The 26,876-nt window shown below is 41.0% G+C and overlaps 1 protein-coding gene across 4 annotated transcripts; it reads right to left on the bottom strand.

Annotated features, from left to right (window-relative positions):
- Positions 1–627: 627 nt before the first annotated feature.
- Positions 628–18,244, bottom strand: LOC307152774 (olfactory receptor 10G4-like; the record flags this gene model as incomplete). 4 transcript variants are annotated; one of them, XR_013820046.1, is made up of 7 exons in its annotated part: positions 17,616–18,222; positions 16,994–17,506; positions 15,619–15,766; positions 15,358–15,531; positions 9,317–9,428; positions 9,082–9,175; positions 628–1,743 (listed from the first exon to the last, which is right to left on the bottom strand). XR_013820046.1 is itself a non-coding variant. In XM_079861694.1 (6 exons), the coding sequence occupies exon 6, from the start codon at positions 1,724–1,726 to the stop codon at positions 761–763; it is 966 nt and encodes a 321-aa protein (XP_079717820.1). In that variant the 5' UTR covers positions 1,727–1,743; positions 9,082–9,175; positions 9,317–9,428; positions 15,358–15,531; positions 15,619–15,766; positions 16,994–18,216. The 4 variants fall into 4 exon arrangements, 2 of the variants coding, with proteins under 2 accessions (XP_079717820.1, XP_079717821.1); XR_013820047.1 differs by lacking the exon at positions 628–1,743 and adding an exon at positions 3,885–5,146; XM_079861694.1 differs by having other exon boundaries at positions 761–1,743; positions 16,994–18,216.
- Positions 18,245–26,876: the final 8,632 nt, after the last annotated feature.

Genomic DNA, 26,876 nt, shown 5'->3' on the forward strand with positions numbered 1-26,876 from the left:
CACCCATGCGCTGAAGTATATATGTTGTAATGTGTGTTCTATAAATTATTGTGAATATGAGTTATTGGATCATTTGAATTTTAGATAAATATTATATGATTTGTTGTGTTGTATTTTTACTGAATAAGGTCAAAGGTCATGAATAGGCCCTCACTGTATAAATGGCTTATACTAGTTACTGCTCTTTGAATTTATGTGGAAAAAACAACAACAAAAAAACAAACAAAAAAACTGTTTGGTATTGCCATACTGGTGTGTGGATTGATGGTTCCAGATTGTAATGCATGATATCTTAGCCAGTTGCAAAAAAATAAACAACAAATGAACACACACTAAAACACTTAATAGCTAAACCATTAAGTAATAGCAACCTTCCAGTTATTACTCAATTACTCAGAGTTTTGTAAATTTAACGTTATTCATTTAACTTGAGATCAGGTATGACCCCCCCCCCCCATCAACAACTTAAATTTCGTTATCTTCCTCATACAAATCTTTAGTAATTCAGCACATGAGTCTGAGACTTTAAACACACTTGAAACACTGTATTATGATGCACAGCTTTAGAAGTGTAAGAATATTGACAAATCTCCAAATAGGTTTTCCTATTTTCTTTTTCTTTATTTTGAAAACAGACAAGATAGCAACATACCTACTGTACTTCTTGTCTCTAATGTGAACAAAACATGCATCACAAACATTTTTACAATCATCCATGATTATTAACGCAATAATGAATAATTGTATCAATATAATAATATTATGATAAAACCTTTAAGTGGTTTGGCACAATTCTTTTGCGCAAAAATACATCTGATAATCGTTTCCTGATTTCTTTAGTCCTGGTGCAATAAACAGTGGGGTTTATTAAGGGAGGAACAAGAGAGGCTACAATCGTTATTGCATTTCTCTCTGTTAAATTTAGCACAACACCTATTCGAGTTAGTAAAATAGAGACCAGCTTTGGTGCAAAATAACTAAACAAGACAATTAGGTGACTCAAACAAGTGTTGATCATTTGCTTTTTGCTTGAGTTGTTGGAGAGTTTAGTCACACTATACGCCAGAACAGCATACGTGCAGATAATAAAGGGAAATTGTCCACACAACAACCACAGACTAATCATTGCAGGCAAGAAAAAATATGGTTCAGGATTGACACAAGCAGCTCTGATCATGGATGGATAATCACAGAAGACATATCTGATAACAGGCTGACAGTATGGGAGACTGTCTGCCATAGAAGTCAAAACACTCATTAGAGTGAAACCAATGAGCCATGTCAGTAAAATAAGCAGAAATGTTTGTGGATTTGCTACAATGCTGTGGTATCTTAATGGTAGCCTAATCGCAATAAGTCGGTCTAATGCCATTAATGTCAGAGCCATGCATACTTTGATATCACCAAGATGATAGAAGAACATCCTTGAGATACAAGAGTAGTATGACACAGTTTTAATCTCAGCCAGCAGCACTGAGATCATGGTTGTGCTGCAGGTAGAGGAGTACATTATGTCAACGACAGCTAGATTACAGATTAATATGTACATTGGTTTGTGTAAATGTCTGTCAGTCAAGATGATACACAGATTGATGCCGTTGCCAAGCAATATGAGCATGTAGGTTATTAAGATGAGAAATCCAAGGAGCTTTTGGTTCTGCAGGTGATCAAATCCAGTGATTATAAAGCCGTCAACATTGTTCCAAGTGTAATTTTCATTCGCCATTTTCAGTCACCCAGCTCCTAACATACAGACACAAATCTTTTAAAAACAACAACTATAAAATCTAAAGAAAAACAATTAGATCCTTAATGTATTCATATATGCACAGAAAACAAGCTCCTGTGAAGGATAATGGCAGAAAGATGCAGACAGCGTCTGTAACAGCAAGGTGGTGAAAACTGTGAAAGTTGAGGTATAGTTTCAAAAGAAACACAAAAATAGTTTTGATCATTTTAAATTCTAAATATGAATAATATGAAAAACATTTTCTAGTCTTATTATTCTTTGGGAACTCCTTTTTAGACTCTTTAGAATTTCTTATGCAAGAGCTTCTGAGATGCTGCTCTCATCCATTAAAAACATGTGTGTGATGTCCTGCCTTTTATTTCTTTAAAATTGTATGACATGATACGTCATAGTTCCCTTTCAGTCATTCACGTTCAACGTAGTTGACGACGACTGAATGGGATCACGCTAGGGAACCTGTCATCTTTGAGTACTATTGAACGAGCCAATGCAATTGGTGTGCGTGATTCGCATCACACGGAGTGGGTATAAAATGGAAGTGGGATGCACTCACTAGTTGCCTTTTGCTTCAGAGCCGATCATTTTTGATGACTCTGAAGAGTATTTTTGTATATAATGAGCGAGTGTGTCGGTGTTCTTCTAGGAAGACTCTCCCAGTTGCTGGTGGTTCTACAGCGTGAGTGCAGCGGTGATTGTGAGCTTTGAGCTCTCAACTGCTGTTTTAACAGCATCAAATTGCTGTGTTTGTTGACGGCTGGTTAGAGGGCGGAAAAATTAGTGCTTCACTGTTTCAGTCCACTGTTCAGTGTTGCCGCAGTCATTGCCCTGTGTGCTCCGGCACTAGTGATGGGTCCCATTTCCTGAAAGAGCAACACGGGTGCGTTTGCTTCTTTTTCAAGATGCCATTCCACCCGTGCGTTTCTGGATGCGATCGTTCCCTGTCCCCCCAAATGGATGGTCACAATAGTTGTATCACGTGTCTATAGAATGTGTATATACACTCACCTAAAGGATTATTAGGAACACCATACTAATACTGTGTTTGACCCCCTTTCGCCTTCAGAACTGCCTTAATTCTATGTGGCATTGATTCAACAAGGTGCTGAAAGCATTCTTTAGAAATGTTGGCCCATATTGATAGGATAGCATCTTGCAGTTGATGGAGATTTGTGGGATGCACATCCAGGGCACGAAGCTCCCGTTCCACCACATCCCAAAGATGCTCTATTGGGTTGAGATCTGGTGACTGTGGGGGCCATTTTAGTACAGTGAACTCATTGTCATGTTCAAGAAACCAATTTGAAATGATTCGAGCTTTGTGACATGGTGCATTATCCTGCTGGAAGTAGCCATCAGAGGATGGGTACATGGTGGTCATAAAGGGATGGACATGGTCAGAAACAATGCTCAGGTAGGCCGTGGCATTTAAACGATGCCCAATTGGCACTAAGGGGCCTAAAGTGTGCCAAGAAAACATCCCTCACACCATTACACCACCACCACCAGCCTGCACAGTGGTAACAAGGCATGATGGATCCATGTTCTCATTCTGTTTACGCCAAATTCTGATACCATCTGAATGTCTCAACAGAAATCAAGACTCATCAGACCAGGCAACATTTTTCCAGTCTTTAACTGTCCAATTTTGGTGATCTTGTGCAAATTGTAGCCTCTTTTTCCTATTTGTAGTGGAGATGAGTGGTACCCGGTGGGGTCTTCTGCTGTTGTAGCACATCCGCCTCAAGGTTGTGCGTGTTGTGGCTTCACAAATGCTTTGCTGCATACCTCGGTTGTATTGAGTGGTTATTTCAGTCAAAGTTGCTCTTCTATCAGCTTGAATCAGTCGGCCCATTCTCCTCTGACCTCTAGCATCAACAAGGCATTTTCGCCCACAGGACTGCCGCATACTGGATGTGCAGGATGGAGCACTTGTTTGTTTGTGGATTTTTATAATTTATACTAATTACCTTTTTTCTCTGTTGTTCATAGGGAGTTGGGGAGTAGATTTAGAGCTACCCCGGGGTATACATATGTCACAGGCCGGGGCGGACAACCGGAACCTTATGCACCGCCCCTGTAAGCTGCACCACCTCGAGGAGCTAACAGAGCACGCCAAAGACCAGACAAGCAAATAGAAGGTACAAAGTTCATCTTTATTTAATTAAAAGTAATTTCCTAAAAATAAAATATCACTCGTCGACCTCTCCTTCTCCTCAGAACCCTAGTGTTCCTCTTCTCAAGTCGAGGCGTGCACAACGGGGTAAGTATGTAGCTGGAAGGTCCTCTTTGAACTGTACGATGGTGAAGACCTGAATAACTAGTCCTCTTTAAGGCAAGTCGGAACAAGGGGCAAATGACTCACTTCGTTAATGAATCGGCTCCAAGCCGGCCAATGGTAGATGTGCAGGTAATGGCTCTTCTTCAAGGCAGGCCAAGGAAGCAGGGGAGGAATCCCTCACGTCGTTGACGAATCAGCTCCAGGCCGAACAAAGATGAGCATGCAGGTAATGGTTCCTCTTCAAGGCAGGCCAGGGAAACAGGGAAGAAAGGACTCACGTTTTCAACAGATCAGCTCCAGGCCAAACGATGGTAAGCATGCAAGTAATGGCTCTTCTTCGAGACAGGCCAGAGAAACAGGGGAGAGATGACTCGCACTTTCAACAGATCAACTCCAGGCCAGACGATGGTAAGCATGCAAGTAATAGCTCTTCTTCGAGACAGGCCAAAGAAACAGGAGAGAGATGACTCACGTTTTCCACAGATCGGCTCCAGGCCAGATAATAGTAAGTATGCAGGTAATGGTTCCTCTTCAGGCAGGCCAGGAAAGCAGGGGAGAAATGACTCACGTCGTTAACAAGGCAGCTCCAGGCCGGACAAAGGTGAGTATGCAGGTATAGCTCCTCTTCCAGGCAGACCAGAACAGCGATAGAGGGACGGCTCACATTTTCAACAGATTGGCACCAGGCCAGACAATGGTGAGTATGCAGGTACGGCTCCTCTTCCAGGCAGGCCAGGAAAGCAGGGGAGAAATGACTCACGTCGTTACCAGGCAGCTCCAGGCCGGACAAAGGTGAGTATGCAGGTATAGCTCCTCTTCCAGGCAGACCAGAACAGCGAGAGAGGGACGGCTCACGTTTTCAACAGATTGGCTCCAGGCCAGACAATGGTGAGTATGCAGGTATGGCTCCTCTTCCAGGCAGACCAGAACAGCGAGAGAGGGACGGCTCACGTTTTCAACAGATTGGCTCCAGGCCAGACAATGGTGAGTATGCAGGTATGGCTCCTCTTCCAAGCAGACCAGAACAGCGAGAGAGGGACGGCTCACGTTTTCAACAGATTGGCTCCAGGCCAGACAATGGTGAGTATGCAGGTATGGCTCCTCTTTGTATCGAGCCACTACAAATTAAGTCGAAAGAAACAAATAATTCATTAATAATCATATTAAATAACATTAAAAAAAATATATAAATCTACACAATTTCATTATAGTCAGTAAAATTGTACGAACGGAAACTAAAAATGTGAACAAAAAAGAGAAAAGAGGTGTGGTTTTGGGTGATAGAGAACGATAAGGAAGAGGAAGGGGAAGTAGAGAGAAGGAAGTAGAGAAGTGGAAGGAGAGTCTGGTTGGGAAGTTGAATCCGCGTCTGTAAAAGTCTGAGGGAAAACGAGGCCGTTGTTGCAGCGTGTTGTGAAGTGCTCTGTGTTGGATTATTGTTCAAGTCAACAAAGTCTGAACGTCTGCATTGTGGAATACTGGAGTATGGACGCGTATGCGATGATGGAGCGACTGATCGAGCTGGAACCTGGACGCCGCGGGTGAAAACCAACGCCAAAGGTTAAACTTGAGAAACTGCAGAATTGCAAGGTTTATCCTGTGAGTAATCGTCCCTTCTGTGACAGTTTCCGACGTATGATCCTCGAAAGGTAAAAGGAGAATTAGTCTTCCCCGCGCTCTCAAAAGTTCCTAACGCTGGAAAATCCCTCTCTTCCTTCAAAACATCAAACCGCTCTTTCATTAGAAACGATTATTATCCCCTCTCTCAGTTACTAACAATATTATTTGATTTAATTTCGTTTTTATTATAAATTTACTTATATTTTGAACTGTTTTGGGATTATTTTTGTTGTTGTTTTTTTTGGTCTAATTTTGAACTCTGTCAAGTCTGTGTGCAACCGCGCCGGTATTTCAGTTAAACGAAATTATTTATTTATTTGCTAATTTCTGAGAGCTTACTGCTGGACACTGAGTGAATTAAAATGTTTTTTTTTGTTTGGTGAAAATTTATATGCATGGACTTAACGAAATCAGCAAGTCTCTTGTTGTGGTTTTCTGTGTTTTCCGCACTCGGACAATAAAATTGTTTGTCAGTTATTTAAACTGTCTGGCGCCCAATGTGAACATTTAAAAGTTGAGTAACTCACCGTTACAGAATGGCGCCCAACGTGGGGCCCGAACATGGACAATAGATGAACTTTACTGAACTATAAACAACTTAAATGGACAATGAGACAGGACTATGGGGTGTTAAAATATTGAAACCAACTTGGGATATGGACATTATGAAATGACCTGTCTTTCACACTTGAATCTGAAATGAAATGAACAGTTAACCTTTAATGTTTGTTTGTTTTCTCTAAAATTGAATTTCATGCTTGAAGCTGAAGGGAAATGTTGCTGGGATTCATTTAAGAGTATTGTTGTAGAGCTGAATATGTTTTGATCATTGTGATCATTGTGAAAATTGGTACTCTACAATTGTTATTTACCATGTCTACTAATTCAAATCACCATTCTTTTCCATCTCCTTTGATGTCCCCTCCAGACATTTCCACTCCATTACCTGCCCCCATTCCCAGAGACCCCCCCTCCTTCCTTTTACAATCGGCAGATATGGACATGGCAACCCCTGCTTCTCTTTCCCCTGTTTTAGAGACCTACAATGAACCTCCTGGGGTGTTCTCTACTCATGAGCAAGCCTCGTTTGAGTCTGAGATTCAGTGTAAACTCCCTATGATGCTTCCTACCCCTGGTAGAGGATGGGGCCAACTTACTGAGCAAGTCCATGATAATCTGAATAAATTGAATCAGGATTTGGGTAAACAGGACAAGGTTCTAAATGATTTAATTAAGCAAGTACAAAGAAGTAGATTTCATGTAGAGTCCAAGATAAACAAACTAGCAGAACAAACAGATCAAAGTTTACAAAACCTATATAGGGTAGTATCTTCAAATAAGGACAAAAATGACAGTGAAATGGATACAATAATGAAAGCAATCAAAACTGTAGTGTCTGAGGAAATGGACAGAGTGAAAGTTTCTCTGGTGGCTGAACTTGGATTTATGGTGGATCAGTTGCAGATTGAGGTTCAGCGAGACTTAAAAGATATGCAGAAAGCTGTGCAAGAAAAAAACACTGAGCTAGTAAACCATTTTTCTGAGTACTCCTCAGCATTAAAGAGTTTGTCTACAAAAGTGGATGAAATGGGTGGAAAACTTGACACACTCTCAGTGGTTCATTCCAGTAAAATGGTGGATGAAGAAATGCAATCAGCCCATTCAGCTTCCTCCCACTTACCAGAGACTTCACCCTTGATGACTACTTCTGTTCTTACCTCTGTTCCCAAAACTGATCATATTAAATTAGTCTTTCTTACCTATGGGAGGCCAGGAGATGATTCTGATCCACTATTGTATTTATCAAAGTGTCAAGATTTTCTTGCTTTGCACCCATTATCTGACATTGATCTTCTTGCTACTTTTCGTACTGTTCTTCATGGCACCGCTCGAGATTGGTGGGAAACAACACGTTCCAAAATTGCATCTTGGGTGGAGTTCAAAGCTTCCTTTCTATCCGCCTTTTTAGCTGAAGACTATGAAGATGAACTTGCGGAACGGGTCAGAACTAAAAAACAGGGTGAACATGAACCCATCAGAGACTTTGCATATTCTTACCGAGCTCTCTGTATAAGATGGAATCCAGGCCTCACTGAAAAGGACATTGTTAAGCTTATATTGAAACATATAAAACCATATCTTGCCAGCCAGCTCCGTGGAAGAGTGGAGGACGTGGATGAGCTTGTGCGTCTGGGGCATCAGATGGAAAAGGACCATGAACTACAACTGGCATACGAGCATAACCTTCATGTCAAAAGAGCAGGTCCCACACAGAAGGGATGGCAGCATCCTCCTAACGTTCCTCGGGAAGACAAAACCCCATTGTGTTGGCGTTGCAGAGGCACACATTCCCCTGGGTCATGCCCTCAGTACAATTCTTCTCCGTTCACTCAAATGAGTAGTCAATATAATCAACAAAAATCAACTAAGTCCAAAACCAGTGGATACCCCAGCAATTCCACTGCATCAACTGTGACTTCTAAACAGTCTTTTAAAATTGACTCCTCCCGGTCTAAAGATTCTTTGTCAACTATGAAACAACCCTCCCCTTTGAATCCAAAAGCCATTCCACAACAGCTAGTTGTGCCTATACGTATTAAGAATTGGTATGGCAAGGCTATCATGGACACAGGAGCCAGCTACACGTTGATGCATGAGAATCTCTGGACTGAATTGAATAGTTCAAAAGAAAATCTTAAGCCTTGGTGCCATGGTCCCTTGTATCTTGCCAATGGAGAAGCGGAAACACCTCTAGGATGGACAGCTTTGGACATTGAAATACAGGGTAATGTGGTAAACTCATCGGTGGCTGTGCTTCCTTCTAGAGCTCTGGCCTATGGAATTGTGTTGGGACTTGACTTTATTTACCATAGCCAACTACAAATAAACGTTGCTGACCAGGTGTATGGTTTCAAAAACACTCCTTTAGTTACTTATCCTTTTCAACCTGGCAGTGCCTCAGTGTCTGGCTGGAAAACCCAAGAATTAAGGAACAACAAAGGTAGTGGTAACCCGAAACATCAACTTGGTCTTATCAGTTCTATACAGATGGTGGACAACCAGAATGAGACTTTTACCGCCGCCGTTCCCGCGGCGGCAAAATTGGGATGTGTATTTGCTGCCTTTTACCGCTGAGTGGCGCTGTAATCACAGACTTTGAAAAGTGTCAGTTTATTCTCTTTATGACGTAATCTGCCGCGGCAGTAATCTGAGCTGAGGTCACAGATAAATTCAAGATAAATATTGTGGTTAAACGAATTCAAATTCATTAAATTTAAACAAAGTAGACACACGTTAACATTTTGTGCCCAGTTTTTCTATAATTTAGAAAGGCTATGTCAATAGGTTACTTGTCATTTTCTTCGTGTTATTTTAATGTGTTTGTAGATTTATTAACTGAAACATAACAGTGAAATAAATTAAAATAATTTACCGTGAAATTAAATGTACCTCCGCCGGGGTTCCAGTTGAAGGTGGATCGTCTTGGTGTTCAGGATTACATAAATCAGGCTGTGTCATCTGCCAATCTACAAATATACGAAAAACATCAATTGTTTGACATCCTACAAACAAATCATAAAGTGTGTACCCATGAAGTTGGTAGAACCAATGTTTTACAACATCATATATATACAACTGCCCAAATTCCTATAAAACAAAAACCTTACCGCATGTCTTCTGTAAAACAGGCCATTGTGAAAGAGCAACTCGAAGAGATGTTGTCTGCAGGTATCATCGAACCCTCGCGTTCTGGCTGGTCCTCCCCGGTGGTGCTAGTGCCTAAAAAAGATGGTGGACAAAGATTTTGTGTGGATTACAGGAAACTCAATTCACTTACAGAAAGTGATGCTTATCCGCTGCCGTCCATCATGGAGATTCTGGAGTCTCTCTCTGGTTCAACCATTTTTTCCACTATCGACTTAAATAGTGGATACTGGCAAGTGGAGATGGCACCTGAGAGTAAGTTTATGACTGCCTTCATAACTCCCTCAGGCCTCTACCATTTTAATGTGATGCCTTTTGGGCTTAAAAATGCACCAGCCTCATTCCAGAGGTTAATGGAGTTGGTCCTGGGAGACTTACGTGGTCAGTGTTGCCTGGTGTACTTAGATGATATAATCATTTATTCTTCCTCTGTGACACAGCATTTTTTGGATCTTCAGATGGTATTTGACAAACTCCAACAAGCAGGACTAACCATCAACTTGAAGAAAAGCACATTCTGTCTGAAAGAGATAACATTTTTGGGACACATTGTCAATACCAACGGTATTGCAGCAGATCCAGAGAAGGTACGCTCCATTCAGCAGTATCCTGTACCAAAGAATCTCAAAGAGGTTCAAAGATTTTTAGGAATGTCTGGATGGTACCACAGGTTCGTTCCTGGCTTCTCGAAAATTGCTGAACCGTTGAATAACTTGGAAAAAAAAGGACAGTCTTTTATCTGGTCTCATGAGTGTCAGCAGGCGTTTGATCAATTAAAATCATATCTGACTTCCTCCCCAGTTTTAGGACACCCCAAACCAGATCTTCCATTCACCGTGTATACAGACGCAAGTGAAACCGGTCTTGGAGCAGTACTTGCACAAAAAACAGGAGCAGACTGTTTTAGCTTGAGGGAGAGATGGCGGCAGGCAGGTGCAGCGGGTTTGGTGTGCTAGTTGCATTTCTGCTTTATGTGTTTATTTTAACACTATCAGCTCCAAAGTTTGGAGAACGAGTATGGCACTTGAATCAAAATGGATATAGTAACCTGGTGGAGGCAAATGTTTCCCTCAAGTTTGGGGGAAAGCATTTTGGCTACGGAAAGACCATTGTGGCTACTACATTCGTGTTTCCTGGCCTCATGACCTCATTCAAAAAAAGACTCAAAAAACAGCCTGAGCGCAGTTCGCAAGGCGAAACGCTGATCATTATCCTGTGTCTCCTATTATCGGGAGACGTTCATCAATGCCCAGGCCCTATCTCCAATAGCGTCAATTCGGACAAAATGACGGGCCGCGGCGACGCTGTGTGCGCCCACCCGGCTGGATCCAACGCTGCGAGTGTCTCCGAGCATTTTCACCTGGATTTACCTAGCCAATCGGGACATGGAGATTTGTGTTTTGGGTGCACTAGGCAGGTTATGCGTACAACGGAAAGTGCACTACACGAGGATAAACGGTGCGAAGGAGCGATGAATGATCAGCCTGGCTTTGAGTCGGATCAGCTGGGATACAGCCGAGATGCCGAAGGAGAGCGAAGTGGAGCTGTGGGGAGCACGCGGCGGAGGAACGCCACAGAACGGATCAATCTACGACAAAAGAGAAGTAATCTACCTCACTCAAAACCACAGGCATGGAGGTATGACTTGACACTCTTTCATACACTCAACCACGCTAAAGTTATCTGGGACGCGAAATCGAAACCTAGAGGTCTGCTGGGGGGACATTTAAATGTTAGGAGTATTTCCTCTAAAACCGACCAGGTGGAAAAACTGCTTACTGACTCGAACTTGGACTTTATTTGTTTATCGGAGACCTGGTTAACAAAGATATCTCCTCAGGCAGCCTACTGCATTCCAGGCTACAGCATATTTAGAAGGGATAGGCCTACTGGAAGAGGTGGTGGACTGCTTGTATATGTTAAAGAGCATTTACAATGCCATCAGATAAATGTGCAAGATAAATTGGATACAGAGATTGAATGTATTGCTTTAACTATAAATGTGTCACCTCAGATGTCATTCATTTTAGCTGGTTTTTATAGACCACCTTCTGCAGATGCTAAATTTTATACATCATTTAAGGAGATTTTAAAACAATTAAATACTCTTGGTAAAGAAGTAATTGTACTAGGGGATTTCAATGTAAATTGGATTGATAAAAATAGTAGGAAAAGGTTAAAGGAAATAGTAGGTCTTTATAATTTTGAACAGCTAATAAAAGGACCGACAAGGATAACCAAAACATCTAAAACACAAATCGACCTGGTCTTTTCAAATAAATCTGACAGAATAATAAAATCTTTTAATTTTATCACAGGTATGTCAGATCATAATTTAGTTCTTATAGCAAGGAAATTAAACAAAAATAGATTTACATTTAGAACAAATAAGAAAGAGGTCTTTTATAAAATACCCAATAAAGATTTGGCACATTTTGACCAAGAGTTGGAGAAGGTAGACTGGAATATTTTGAACTCTAATGATGAAATAGGCTCATTTTGTGGGAGCTTTTTAGATCTAATAAATAACGTTAAGGTGAAATTTATTAAAAAGTGTGTTAACTTGAACAAAAAGGCACATTTACCCTGGTTGACAGTAGATATTTGGAAATTGATGAGGAGAAGAGATTTTCTACTTAAAAAGGCTTTAAAACCGAACATTGAAAATGATATGCGTCTATTTAAGGATTATCGGAATAAAGTAGTGAAAGAACTAAGGACCTCGAAAGCAAACTTTTTTATTGATTTGATAACAAATGCTAAAGGAAACAATCACTTAGTCTGGAAGCACATTAATACTATTTCTCGGAAAAAAACGTCTCAAAAATGTTATGAAATTAAAATAAACAATGCTTTAACGCAAGAAGAATCAAAGGTAGCTAGTGCTTTTAACAGTTTTTTTTTTAAAGATTCTGTTAATGATTTGGTTGTTGTATTTGGTAACAGAACAAGGGAAATTAGATATGTAGATTCAACTAAACCAGTGTTTCACTTAAGTGAGGTCTCGGAGCAAGTAGTCCTTAAAATTTTACAAGGACTTAAAATTTCAAAGTCACAGGATGGTTATGGTTTAGATTCGTGTATGATTAGAAGGAATGCTGCTACCCTCTGTCGCCCTACTACTCAGCTAATCAATCGATCCATCAGAGAAGCGGTCTTCCCCGATTGTCTAAAAAAGGCAGTGGTTACACCTTTATATAAGGGAGGAGATAAAGCTGAGCTGGCCAACTATAGACCAGTGAGTATCCTACCTGTAATATCGAAGGTAGTCGAGAAAGCAGTGGCCATGCAACTGATGGATCATTTGAATTATGGAGAGCACCCCCTGAATCCACTTCAGTTCGGTTTCAGAAAACACCATTCGACTGAAACGGCACTGTGTTATTTTGTTGAACAACTCAAAGTCATGTTGGATAAAGGGGGGGTGGTGGGTGCCATATTTTTAGATCTGAAAAGAGCATTCGACACGGTAAACCATAACATCCTGTTATCTAAATTGTCCGCTCACAATATTTCTGACGAGACATTACAATGGTTTAAATCATATTTAGAGAATAGGAAGCACTGCACAAGAATTAAGAGTACTATGTCTTCTTATTTGGATTGCTCAGTTGGGGTGCCACAAGGCTCCATTTTGGGCCCTCTCTTGTTCAGTGTTTATATAAATGATCTTCCAGCTATTTGTCCTGAAGTTCACGTACAAATGTACGCCGATGACGCTGTGATATACGTCCATGCAAAATCAAGTCACGAAGCAGCAACTGTGCTCCAGGGAGCGATGGAAAAAATTTCAGATTGGATGGTGCAATCATGCTTGACACTAAATTATAGCAAAACTCTCTGCACATTTTTTTCAAAAAGGAATACTTCTCACTCTGCGCCGGAAATTATTGTAAAAGGAACAAGGATTCACGAAGCAGAGTCTGTGAAGTATTTAGGCGTAGTGTTGGACAGGACACTGTCATTCAAAAAGCATGTTTCAAAATTGATAAAAACTGTCAAATTTAATTTATCGCAGTTTAGATATATTCGCCCGCAAATGAGCACAGATGCAGCCAAGCTTTACATGCATGCGATGATATTGTCACATTTTACATATTGCATTACAAGTTGGTCTCTATCAACCAACTCTTCGTTACAGCCGCTCCAAAGCTTGTACAAACAGGCACTCAAAATTTTAGATAAAAAACCTGTTTCATACCACTACTGTAATATTGTGAAGAAATATAAATTGTTAACTTTTGAAAACTTCATTTTGTTTTCGAATGTCAGTTTAGTGTATAAAATTTTTCATGATTTGGCACCACAGTCACTGAGAATGTTTGTGAAATCGTTTGAAGAGGTAGGACTTAGAACAACGCGAGCCTCCTCCAGAGGAGACTGTTATGTCAACTTTAGGTCCTCTACCTTTGGACAGAATTGCTTCTCTGTGAAAGCTGCAGGGATGTGGAACTCGTTGCCTTTAACTATGCGAGAGATTAGCACCTTGCATCAGTTTAAACTTAACCTGAAGAAGTGGTTGAAAGACGGTCAGATATGTGATCATTAGCACAAAATTGGTTATTTATGGTATTGTTAAAAATGTAAGAAGGTAAATTTAAAAGGGAACTGTAAATAGTTGTAAATACTGCATGTATTGCAATTGCATGGTTGTTGAGATGATCCTTTTGTATGTGTTTTATCTGTATTTTGTATTGTGAATGGACTCATTAGTGGGAATGCGCATTGTCCACTGTATTAACCTGCTGTCACTTTGCCTCTGTCCAGGGACTACAGATGAAAATTAGCTTGTAGCTATATCTGGTCTGTGCAACACATTTGTTGTGCAATGTCCCTGTCAAATAAACAAATAAATAAAAAAAATAGAAAATAAGACTCTGAGCAAGTTATAGCATATGCCAGTAGGACGTTGACCAAGGCTGAAGTAAACTATTCCGCAACCGAAAAGGAGTGCCTTGCGGTAGTATGGGCCTTAGAGAAATGGCAGTACTATCTAGAACCAAAAGTATTCACAATAGTCACCGATCATTCTGCCTTGCAGTGGGTTCTGACTTCCAATAAATCCACAAGTCGTCTACTGAGGTGGGCTTTGAGATTGCAGAAATTTGATTTCATTGTCGAGTTCAGGAGAGGCAAGCTCAATATCGTTCCAGATGCTCTCTCTCGAATACCTTTGGCAGTTTGGTGCAATTTGTTCTCTACAAAGAAAAAAACAGAGGATCTCCCTTTTACTGCTGATATTGTGTGGGCAGAACAACACCAAGACCTTGAGATTGAGAAAGTGTTCTGTGCCTTGGCAGAGGGAGATCCTGTCATGTTAGAAAAATATACAGTACTGGAAGATAATTTGTATAGGAAAACACAAATTTCTGATCACCAAACTCACTTTCGGATTTATATCCCTTCTTCGTTAAAATCGCTCATGTTACAGGCTTATCACGAGAACCCCCTATGTGGACATCTGGGCATCTTCAAGACTTACAAAAGGCTTCATGATGTTGCATTCTGGCCTAAGATGTGGTCTGAAGTAAAATACTTTGTTAAATGCTGTGAGAAGTGCCAAGTCCTGAAAAGTGACAACAAAAAACCTTCAGGGAAAATACAGCAGACTGTTGTGAACAGACCAAATGAGCTACTGGGAGTAGACCTTATGGGCCCGTTCCCACGCAGTTCACAACAACATGAATACATAATGGTCGTGGTAGACTACTATACACGGTGGGTTGAGATTTTCCCCATGAGAACTGCAACAGCCTCCACCATTACTCGTATCCTCAGAACAGAAGTTCTCACAAGATGGGGAGTTCCAACATACATCCTGTCGGATCGTGGTTCCCAATTTGTTTCGTCCCTTTTCCAGGAATTGTGTGAGCAATGGAAAGTTATGCCAAAACTTACTACAGCATATCATCCCCAAACCAATATGACTGAGCGTGTTAATCGTACCTTGAAGAGCATGATTGCATCATATGTTGAAGATAATCATAAAAAGTGGGATACGTACCTTCCTGAGTTCAGATTTGCATTGAACACTGCAGTACAGGAAACTACGGGACTGACGCCGGCTGAACTTCAAGTAGGCAGGAAGCTCCAAAGTCCTATGGACCGTGTTCTTCAGTCAGCAATTCCTGTTCTGCCCGAGACTCCACTTTATGAAACTATGGATAGACTCCATCAACTTCAAGTAAAGGCAGAAGATAGTTAAAAAAAAGCTCGTTTCAGACAATTAAGGAACTATAATAAAAACAGAAGAGAAGTAACTTACCAGTTTCAAGACCGAGTGTGGCTAAGGAATTTTCCTAAGTCAAGTGCTCCACATCAATTCACTGCTAAGTTGGCTAAGAAGTGGAAAGGTCCGTACAGGATCGTCCGTCGGCTGGGGCCGATAAATTATCAAGTTGTCCTGGAAAGCTCTGGCGAGGATATGAGAAATGTTCATGTTTGTAACCTGAAACCTTGTTATCCGACAGCTAAAGAGGTAGAAAGACAAGAAAACCAAAAAATTCTGGAAATCTTTCAGGACTCTTTGGATGAAGAGGAATTCTTAGGATTCTAAGAGTAGAACAACCATGGGTTGACTTTCCAATGGGGGGAGAATGTAGCGAGCCACTACAAATTAAGTCGAAAGAAACAAATAATTAATTAATAATCATATTAAATAACATTAAAAAAAATATATAAATCTACACAATTTCATTATAGTCAGTAAAAATTGTACGAACGGAAACTAAAAATGTGAACAAAAAAGAGAAAAGAGGTGTGGTTTTGGGTGATAGAGAACGATAAGGAAGAGGAAGGGGAAGTAGAGAGAAGGAAGTAGAGAAGTGGAAGGAGAGTCTGGTTGGGAAGTTGAATCCGCATCTGTAAAAGTCTGAGGGAAAACGAGGCCGTTGTTGCAGCGTGTTGTGAAGTGCTCTGTGTTGGATTATTGTTCAAGTCAACAAAGTCTGAACGTCTGCATTGTGGAATACTGGAGTATGGACGCGTATGCGATGATGGAGCGACTGATCGAGCTGGAACCTGGACGCCGCGGGTGAAAACCAACGCCAAAGGTTAAACTTGAGAAACTGCAGAATTGCAAGGTTTATCCTGTGAGTAATCGTCCGTTCTGTGACAGTTTCTGACGTATGATCCTCGAAAGGTAAAAGGAGAATTAGTCTTCCCCGCGCTCTCAAAAGTTCCTAACGCTGGAAAATCCCTCTCTTCCTTCAAAACATCAAACCGCTCTTTCATTAGAAACGATTATTATCCCCTCTCTCAGTTACTAACAATATTATTTGATTTAATTTCGTTTTTATTATAAATTTACTTATATTTTGAACTGTTTTGGGATTATTTTTGTTGTTGTTTTTTTGTGGTCTAATTTTGAACTCTGTCAAGTCTGTGTGCAACCGCGCCGGTATTTCAGTTAAACGAAATTATTTATTTATTTGCTAATTTCTGAGAGCTTACTGCTGGACACTGAGTGAATTAAAAAAAAAATTTTTGTTTGGTGAAAATTTATATGCATGGACTTAACGAAATCAGCAAGTCTCTTGTTGTGGTTTTCTGTGTTTTCCGCACTCGGACAATAAAATTGTTTGTCAGTTATTTAAACTGTCTGGCGCCCAATGTGAACATTTAAAAGTTAAGTAACTCACCGTTACATCTTCCAAGCAGACCAGAACCACGAGAGAGGGACGGCTCACGTTTTCAACAGATCAGCTTCAGGCCAGATAATGGTAAGTATGCAGGTAATGACTCTTCTTCCAGGCAGGCCAGGTCAGCGAGAGATGAATAACTCACAGCTCTGTATAATACACTCAAACACTGGTTAGTAAAACCCGACGCCCCTCAAGGTAGGCGGTACAGCAGGTCGAAGGCATGAACACCGGCGGAACTTTTACTCCCCACACTCGTGTATTTAGCAAGACACTTCAAAGAATTTCACACATGCAAATATCCACCATAAGCACTGCAATCCACACACTCACAGTGAACTAGGGCCTTTGCTCGTGGCTCCGACCGGGTTCCTCGTCTTTGATGTAAGGATGACTCGGAGGCAGCCGGGGATATAGTTGTCAATGAACAGCACTGGATGCAAGGGCTGTATCCTCGTCCTCAATACCTTCCAACTCAGAGACGACATGAAGGGTGGACAACAGCAAACATGACTGGTTCGAGAGATCAAAACATCAGGAGGTTAGTTTCAAGCAAACAATCATCGGTCTGGTGCATACAGGCAGAAACAGGATGTTTCGCTTCAAGGAGATTATAACTCACAGCAGCGTGAAAGATGGACAACAACAAATATACTGGCGTCGAGAGGTTAGAACATCATAATGTTGATTGGAAGCAAACAATCATCACACGGGTGCGTAAAGGCAAGAACAGAATATCCAGCTTCGAGGAGATTGTAGCTCAAAGACAGCGTGAGAGATGGACAACAACAAACATGCTGGCATTGAGAATTTAGACCTTCACAGTGTTTAGCTTCCAACCAGCGATCATCCAATCATCACATCCATGTGGGAACAACAAGCTTCGAGGAACAATATAGAAGGTAAACGTGGTACTTAACTTGTTCCAAATATACCGTACATGTGCACATCCGTTCTTCGTCCCCCGTGAATCCTCTGTTGCAGAAAAGATTTTACCTCCAATCCACAGCCTGCGAAAATCCGTTTCTGTCACACTTCCTCTCTTCCCGGTCTCTCTCTCTCTCTCTCTCTCTCTCTCTCACGCTGATTTCTCCCGCAGCATACTTCAACCTCTCCTTCACCCCAAAGTGTGCTTTTATAAGCCGCATTCCTGCTACATGTCCCAATCACCGATCGCCACCCTCTCGTCACGCACCTGATACTCATTTCTTCGCTTGATCTCTGCGTCTGAGCATAGCTCATGGGGCAACCGGAACCGGCCAGGTGTCGCACCGGAACTACTCCGGCGGGGAAACATCCTCCACGAGAAATGGTTACGCCTGTCTCTCGTCACCCCGTGACACATACATCCCCCGTAGGTATACTTCTCTGTCTAGAAACACCAGCTAGACCTGGGCAGACCACCAGCTGTAAGTTTGGTTAGGGCGCCTTGATCGTGTGCCAGATAGGGATTGTTTTTTAAAATTTTTTATTGGGGGTTATTATAGGTTAGGGGTGGGGTCCTTTTTGTTTATTTCTTTGCTTTGGTCTGTCCAGCGCTCCCCTTTTCCCAGAAAATTATTATTGTTTATTATTTACACTATTACCGTGGCTAAATAAAAGCTTCGTTGGTGTTTGTGTCCTTTTCTCGCACCAGGACTCCATACCTCCTTTGCTGGCATCGGTGGGCCCGAGCAGTGGGTTGTCGGGCTTTCCTCCCTTTGGGAGCTAGAACGTAACATTCAGTTAAACACATGTACAGTATGGCTGATGTCCTACATTTCATATTTAAATGTGTGACTGACAGCTTGTACCTCGTTGTTCCCTAGCAGTTTTGAAACTGGGGAGCTGGTTCAGAGCACCATAGAACAGAAATAAAACACAATGACACAGATAAATTAAGAAAAAGCAGGAAAGACAACTAATTAGAAGGGAGTGGAAGTTAAATTATGGTAAGCAAAGTAATTACATAAGCTGACACAGTATATTTCATGTTATATAAAGGGTGGACTGGTGGATTGCGACCCAAAAGTGGGTAGATAAACGTGTTGTCCTGATTCATTATCTGTGGTCAAATGAGATGTTGTCAGGCTATAAATCAGGATCATTATTCTAACATTATTTTCTTACGTTGTTACGAAATAAAAATAACTTTCCTTTCCTATCAGCCATTATATTTTTCTTGTAGTGAGCACTCTTCAATTGCACATGCAATTTAGGCAAATTCCATTTAAAAAAATTGGGTTATGGCTTAATGACATGGGAAAATTTGGGTCCCATGGCCAAACAAGTTGAGAACCATTAAAAAAAGTGTATATATCAAAATGCTCTGTTCTATAATACATTTTCTAGCCAGCTATCCAGCTAACGACATGAAATTGCTTTTCTTAGGTAAATGTAACATGTTGTGACAGTCGTCAATGTGTTTTTCCTATTTCGTACTGGGGATGGCGCTGTTGCGCGTATATCCGGGGAACCAGGTGGGAAGTTATTTAAGGAAGTGTGATTGCGTCTCTCTCTCTCTCTCTCTCTTGCGCGCTCGCTAGCCTTTGTTGTCAGGCGCGGGACATTTCGGTCATGGCCACGCTAGCGGATGGCTTGTGAGTATTGTTGTTGTAGCCCGCGTGGCATCGATTGTGTTAATGCTGCGGTCTTTTCTTGGGAAGTTGTTTAGAGCGATTCGGTGTTTTGCAGGTAAATGGAGCGGTTGAGAGAGAGCTTGTTCCAATCCGGTATATTGTGGTTTAGACACTAATTCAGGGCTTTATAGGTAGTATGTTTTGAGGAGGTTTTGGTGTAGGGAGGGTTTTCTTTTGGGGTTTATTTTGGCGCTTGAGTTGCCGAATTATTTTTGTAAAAATTGTGTTTGATGTAATGAATTACATTTCGGGCCCAGTAGTTTTATGAGTGACATGGTAAGCAAACGTTTTTTCTTTATGGCCGTTTTCTTATGCGGCTGCTGTATTTGATTTAGTTGTCATTCATATATTGTTGTGAGGTAATTAAAAGGTAAATGTTTTTTGCATTACAGTTGATTACATGAATTATTTCATAGATTTGATATTTATTGTTGTGCGGTAATTAAAATGTAAATGTTTTTTGCATTACAGTTGATTACATGAATTATTTGATTTATTTGATATTCACTTATTGTTGTGAGGTAATTAAAAGGTAAAGGCTTCTTGCATTGCCATTCATTACATGAGTTAGGCTATTTATTTGATTTATTTGTCATTCATATATTGTTGTGAGGTAATTAAAAGGTAAATGTTTCTGGGCCTGAAATTAATAGGTGTTTTGTTTAATTAGTTTTTTTTTTCTCTTCGTTTATTTCTTTTTTGAATTGAGCGCCTTGATGTACTGAGTGGTAATATGACTGGAATGGAATTTGAATAGAAAACTTCTTTTCCTCAATTTTCTTGTGGTTCCTTGGTCTGTTATTTCCTAATTTATTGTCAACCCTTATGTGTAGTGTTCCTAATGAGGGATTAATTAAATAATTGTGGTGGTTTTTACCCCTGGCGCCCGAACCCAAACCTTTAAGGCCAAATAATGTCACAGAAGTGGCGCCCGAACAGGGACCCTCAGATGTTGTGTGTTTATTGGCCTCTTGTGATTATTTGTGTAATTATGGAACCCTGTTCTCCTCTTATAAATTTTACTGGATCTGGAGATGATAGCAGACTGGGGCCATTTCATGATAGCCCTTCCACTCCTCGGGATGTGGAGCGGTCTTTATTAGACGATGACACAGGTTTAGAACAACCATTTCTTGGTGTCCCTCTGATTGGCTCAGGGAACCAAGCAGATGATTTAACTATATTTTCTCAAGCAATTGATTCATTGAAAAGTGTATTTGTGGACACTGTAGCCTGGCAGAAAAAATGGTTTGAGGAAAATGCTAAACTTTGTGCTAGAGACATTCCTAAAGAGACATTAACACTAGTTGAAAAGGCGAAAACTGATTTTTTGGAGGTTCTTAATGATCGTATGAAGAATTTTACCAATCAAACATTTGATGCCATTAAGTGGAATGCAAAACAGTCATGTACCGAGTTTAAGGAATTGGTTGAAGATGCTAATAATTCATTACTTTCTTCTTTTAAAACAGCTATCAAAGAACATAGTGTAGGTGGAAAGGAGTTGCAAGGAGAAGTACGCAGTCTGAAGCAGCAAGTGTTTACTATGCAAACTTCTCTTGATGCCCTTATGCAGAAAAGCCCACAACTTGACAGTAAGATAGTTGAACGGGAGGATGTTGCCCCTACTCCTTCTCAGGTATGTTTAGGTTCAACTGTACCATGTAATACTGGTGACTTGGTCAGTCAGGTTTCTGTTCCATCTAATTTGACCTGTGGCCGTGTCCTGCCTATTAAGATGATATTTCCATCCTTTGGGGGGGGTGCATGATGAGAACGATCCATTAGTTTACTTGGAAAGATGTAAGGATTTTTTGGCTCTTAGACCAATGTCAAATAGTGAAATTCTTGCAACCATGCGTAGTGTTCTGCATGCTTCTGCCCGTGATTGGTGGGAGACAGTGAGATTTAAAGTTGACACTTGGGAAAGTTTTCAGCAAGCTTTTTTAGCTGTCTTTTTGCCCGAAGACTATCAAGACGTGTTGGAGGATCAAGTACGAAATCGGTTACAAGGAGTAAATGAAAGTGTTCGTGATTTTACTTTCTCATTTCAAGCTTTGTTTAAGCGTTGGAAAAAGGAAGCTACTGAGGATGAGGTTTTAAAAGCTCTTTTAAAAGCTATGAACCCTTGTTTTGCTAGTCAGCTTCGGGGTCGTGTACAGACTGTTGAGGAACTAGTGAGGCTGGGAACTCAAATAGAAAGGGATTATGATCATCAGAGAAAGTATAATCAGCTTCAGTTGTCCAAGAGCACTACATTTGACCAGAATTCACAAGCTAGGAAAATAAAAGAGGTAGAACCAAAAGCTATCTTGCCTTCAGAGCAACGAAATCCAAGCTTGTTGTGTTGGAGGTGTCATGAAAATCATTCTCCAGGTTCTTGTCCTAATTTCAAGGCTTCTTTGAGTGGAAAACACTCTGGAGGGCACATGCAGGGTGGTAAAGAACAATCCCAGGGTCGTAGTCATCAACGCGGTGTAGTATCTGCTTATGATGTTCAACGACTTGAAAAGAAAGATCTAACTAGTAGCAGACAGGACAAGAGAGTTGGCCCTGTAGCTCTTAAACAGTTAGTTGTTCCCTTAACTGTGAGGAACTGCACTGGGAAAGCGCTTGTAGATACAGGGGCCACCTACACATTGTTACATTTTGATTTATGGAACAAGATGAAAGGACCTAAGGAGCAACTTGATGCATGGCGTGAAGGACCACTTTATTTGGCTAATGGTGATGCTACTGTTCCTCTTGGACAGAAAATGCTTGATCTTTATTTGCATGATTGGCACTTTCAGGTTCCTGCAGTAGTTCTTCCAGCGCAGAAACTTGTCTATTCGATGGTGCTGGGGTTAGATTTTATAGCGTTGACTGGTTTGCAGCTTAATATCAAAGATCAGTTGTACAGTTTTTCAGGGGATCTGGAAAATCGTGTTTTCCCCTTCCAGCCTCCAATTACTTCGGGAGATTCTTGGAGGTCTTGTAAACCACCTGTGGATTGTAAACCTACTGCTTCTCTTTATTCCTCTGTTCCTCCTGTCCAGCTTGAGTGGTCAGGGAGTGGGTATATGGAGAATTATGTGCAGGAAAAAACTGTTACAGATCTTGTCGAGCTAGTGCAAAGCAAAGTCAATGAGAGTAATTTACCAGACAAAGAATCTCATGTTCTTTTTACGCTTTTGTATGATCATCCTGAAGTATGTACTCCTTCTCTTGGTAGAACTCATCTGGTTCAGCATAAGATCGCTGTCCATACAGATGTGGTTGTGGCGCAAAAGCCCTATAGGTTACCAGTACATAAAAAGGAAATAGTTAAGGATCAAATTGATGATATGCTTTCACGAGACATTATTCAGCCATCTCATTCTCCTTGGGCATCTCCTATTGTACTGGTTCCTAAAAAAGATGGAGGCCAGCGGTTTTGTGTCGATTATCGACGATTAAATTCTGTGAGTGAAAGTGATGCATTCCCTCTCCCTACTGTGGGTGAAATTCTGGAGTCACTTGCTGGAGCCAGTGTGTTCAGTACTCTGGATCTTAACAGCGGGTACTGGCAAGTGGCAATGGACCCAGACAGTATGGCTAAGACTGCCTTTGTGTCCCCTTTTGGGTTGTATGAATTCAGGGTTTTACCTTTTGGTTTGAAGAATGCCCCAGCCACATTTCAACGGCTCATGAATAAGGTGTTGGCTGACTGTTTAGGACAGTGTTGTTTGGTTTATCTAGATGACATAGTCATTTATTCATCAAATTTCAGTCAGCATATACAAGATCTCCAAAGGGTTTTGAATTGTTTACAAAAGGCAGGATTAACTCTGAAACTTCAGAAATGTCATTTCTGTTTAACAGAAATTAAGTTTCTTGGCCACGTGGTGACCACCGAAGGGGTGAAAGCAGATCCTGCTAAAACGGAGGCAATCCAGAACTTCCCTGTTCCAAAAAATCTAAAAGAACTTCAGCGGTTCTTGGGGATGAGTGGGTGGTATCATAGGTATGTTCCTAATTTTTCAGCTATTGCCGAACCCTTAAACGCCTTGAAACGAAAAGGAGCCCGTTTCCAGTGGTCAGCTGATTGTCAGGCTGCTTTTGAGAGTTTGAAAATGCACCTTTCTTCTTCACCAATACTGGGACACCCTAACCATGCTTGTACATTTATAGTTTATACAGATGCTAGTTCAACCGGTTTGGGTGCTGTTCTGGGTCAGCGACCATCTACACTGGGTATGACTGAAGAAGTACTAGCATATGCAAGCCGTACACTTACTGGTGCAGAAAGGAATTATTCCACCACAGAGAGGGAGTGTTTGGCTGTAGTTTGGGCTGTCGAGAGGTGGCGGCATTATTTGGAGGGCAAGTCTTTTATTGTTGTGACTGATCATGCATCTCTCCTTTGGGTGTTTAACACTACCAAGGCAAACTCTCGCCTGATCCGTTGGGCTTTGAAATTGCAAGAGTTTGAATTTACTCTTGAATACCGCAAGGGAAAGCTTAACAGTGCTCCCATGCTTTGTCCCGCATCAGTAACCCTGACTCTACTCCATTAGTCGCTGCTTATACTAAGCAAACCCCAGATAGTCTGGTCTTGCAGTTTCCTCTCTCTGATGAGGATATCTGGACAGCACAGCAGCAAGATATAGAGGTCCAAAGAGTATATCAGAGTATAGTTGATAATATGCAGAGTCCTGATGAGTCTGGATCTGGATTTGTTATTTTAGAGGACAAGGTTTACCGGAAGGTGACTCATCCTTCCAAGGGAACCTATTTCCAAGTGTATGTCCCACAGATCCTTCGCCAGACTATGTTGGAAGCATATCATTCCAACCCATTAAGTGGGCATTTTGGTCGGTATAAGACACAAAAAAGGTTAATGGAAGTTGCTTTTTGGCCAAAGATGTGGGGGGATGTTTCAGAGTTTGTTAAAAACTGTGTCAGTTGTCAACAATGTAAGCCTGAGTGTTGTAAACCAGCGGGCCTGTTACAGCAGACTGAAGCACATGAACCATGGGAATTGCTCGGTGTGGATCTTATGGGACCGTTGCCTCGTAGTACGCAAGGTAACACCCAGCTAATGGTGGTAGTAGATTATTATAGCCATTGGGTGGAGTTGTTTCCACTTCGAAAAGCTACTGCAGTGACAATTGCACAGACGCTAAGGAAAGAAATTTTGACACGGTGGGGTGTTCCGAAATTTTTGTTGTCGGACAGAGGTCCTCAATTTACCTCTGAAATTTTGCGGGAGCTGTGTAGCAGGTGGGGAGTGGTGCAAAAATTGACAACAGCATACCATCCCCAAACCAACTTCACAGAACGTGTGAATCGGACCGTTAAGGGGATGATATCATCTTACGTGTTTGGTGAGCATAATCATTGGGATCATTATTTGCCAGAGTTGAGGTATGCTATCAATTCTGCTGTTCAGGAGAGTACCGGATACTCCCCAGCAGAATTACTCCTGCAAAGAAGGTTGAAAGGACCTTTTGAACGCGTTTTAGAACCACACCAGACTAGTCTCAGGGTTCTTAAAGATTTGCAGGAGATCGTAGAAAAGAACTTGTCTCGAGCTAAGGAGAAACAGAAACGTTTTTATGATGCCGGTCGTAGGAATGTGACTTACTCCAGGGAAGATAGGGTTTGGATGAAAGCACATCCCCTCTCTAAGGCCTCTCAACAATTTGCAGCCAAATTTGCAGCAAAATGGGTTGGGCCTTATCGAATTGTAGAAAAATTAGGTCCAGTAAATTATCGGATTGTACGTGAAGACAATGGAGAGGACTTGCGTACAGTCCATGTGTGTAATTTGAAGCCTGCCTTTCCCGCTGCTGCAGAGTTTGATCTTAAGGAAAGGGAGGAAGTCTTGAAAGTTTTTACTGAGGAGTCTGATGATGAGGATTTTCTTGGGTTTTAATATTGATAAACTTATGTCCTGGATTAATTAGTACGCTGTATTGCAAGGCCAAATGATTTACAAATGACTGAAAACTAAATGTTGAAGGCAGGAATTTGTGCTTTATGCTGTTGTAATTGCAGGGTTTCATGTATTGACATTACCCTGATGATGAGCATATATATATTTAATGTTTCAGAATATTAGGGAATCTTTCTCCATGGGGGGAAGAATGTGACAGTCGTCAATGTGTTTTTCCTATTTCGTACTGGGGATGGCGCTGTTGCGCGTATATCCGGAGAACCAGGTGGGAAGTTATTTAAGGAAGTGTGATTGCGTCTCTCTCTCTCTCTCTCTCTCTTGCGCGCTCGCTAGCCTTTGTTGTCAGGCGCGGGACATTTCGGTCATGGCCACGCTAGCGGATGGCTTGTGAGTATTGTTGTTGTAGCCCGCGTGGCATCGATTGTGTTAATGCTGCGGTCTTTTCTTGGGAAGTTGTTTAGAGCGATTCGGTGTTTTGCGGGTAAATGAAGCGGTTGAGAGAGAGCTTGTTCCAATCCGGTATATTGTGGTTTAGACGCTAATTCAGGGCTTTATATGTAGTATGTTTTGAGGAGGTTTTGGTGTAGGGAGGGTTTTCTTTTGGGGTTTATTTTGGTGCTTGAGTTGCCGAATTATTTTTGTAAAAATTGTGTTTGATGTAATGAATTACATTTCGGGCCCAGTAGTTTTATGAGTGACATGGTAAGCAAACGTTTTTTCTTTATGGCCGTTTTCTTATGCGGCTGCTGTATTTGATTTAGTTGTCATTCATATATTGTTGTGAGGTAATTAAAAGGTAAATGTTTTTTGCATTACAGTTGATTACATGAATTATTTCATTGATTTGATATTTATTGTTGTGAGGTAATTAAAAGGTAAATGTTTTTTGCATTACAGTTGATTACATGAATTATTTGATTTATTTGATATTCACTTATTGTTGTGAGGTAATTAAAAGGTAAAGGCTTCTTGCATTGCCATTCATTACATGAGTTAGGCTATTTATTTGATTTATTTGTCATTCATATATTGTTGTGAGGTAATTAAAAGGTAAATGTTTCTGGGCCTGAAATTAATAGGTGTTTTGTTTAATTAGTTTTTTTTTTCTCTTCGTTTATTTCTTTTTTGAATTGAGCGCCTTGATGTACTGAGTGGTAATATGACTGGAATGGAATTTGAATAGAAAACTTCTTTTCCTCAATTTTCTTGTGGTTCCTTGGTCTGTTATTTCCTAATTTATTGTCAACCCTTATGTGTAGTGTTCCTAATGAGGGATTAATTAAATAATTGTGGTGGTTTTTACCCCTGGCGCCCGAACCCAAACCTTTAAGGCCAAATACCGTCA

The sequence above is a fragment of the Squalius cephalus genome, assembly GCF_949319135.1.
Source record: "Squalius cephalus genome assembly, chromosome: 24".
Taxonomy (NCBI): Eukaryota; Metazoa; Chordata; class Actinopteri; order Cypriniformes; family Leuciscidae; genus Squalius; species Squalius cephalus.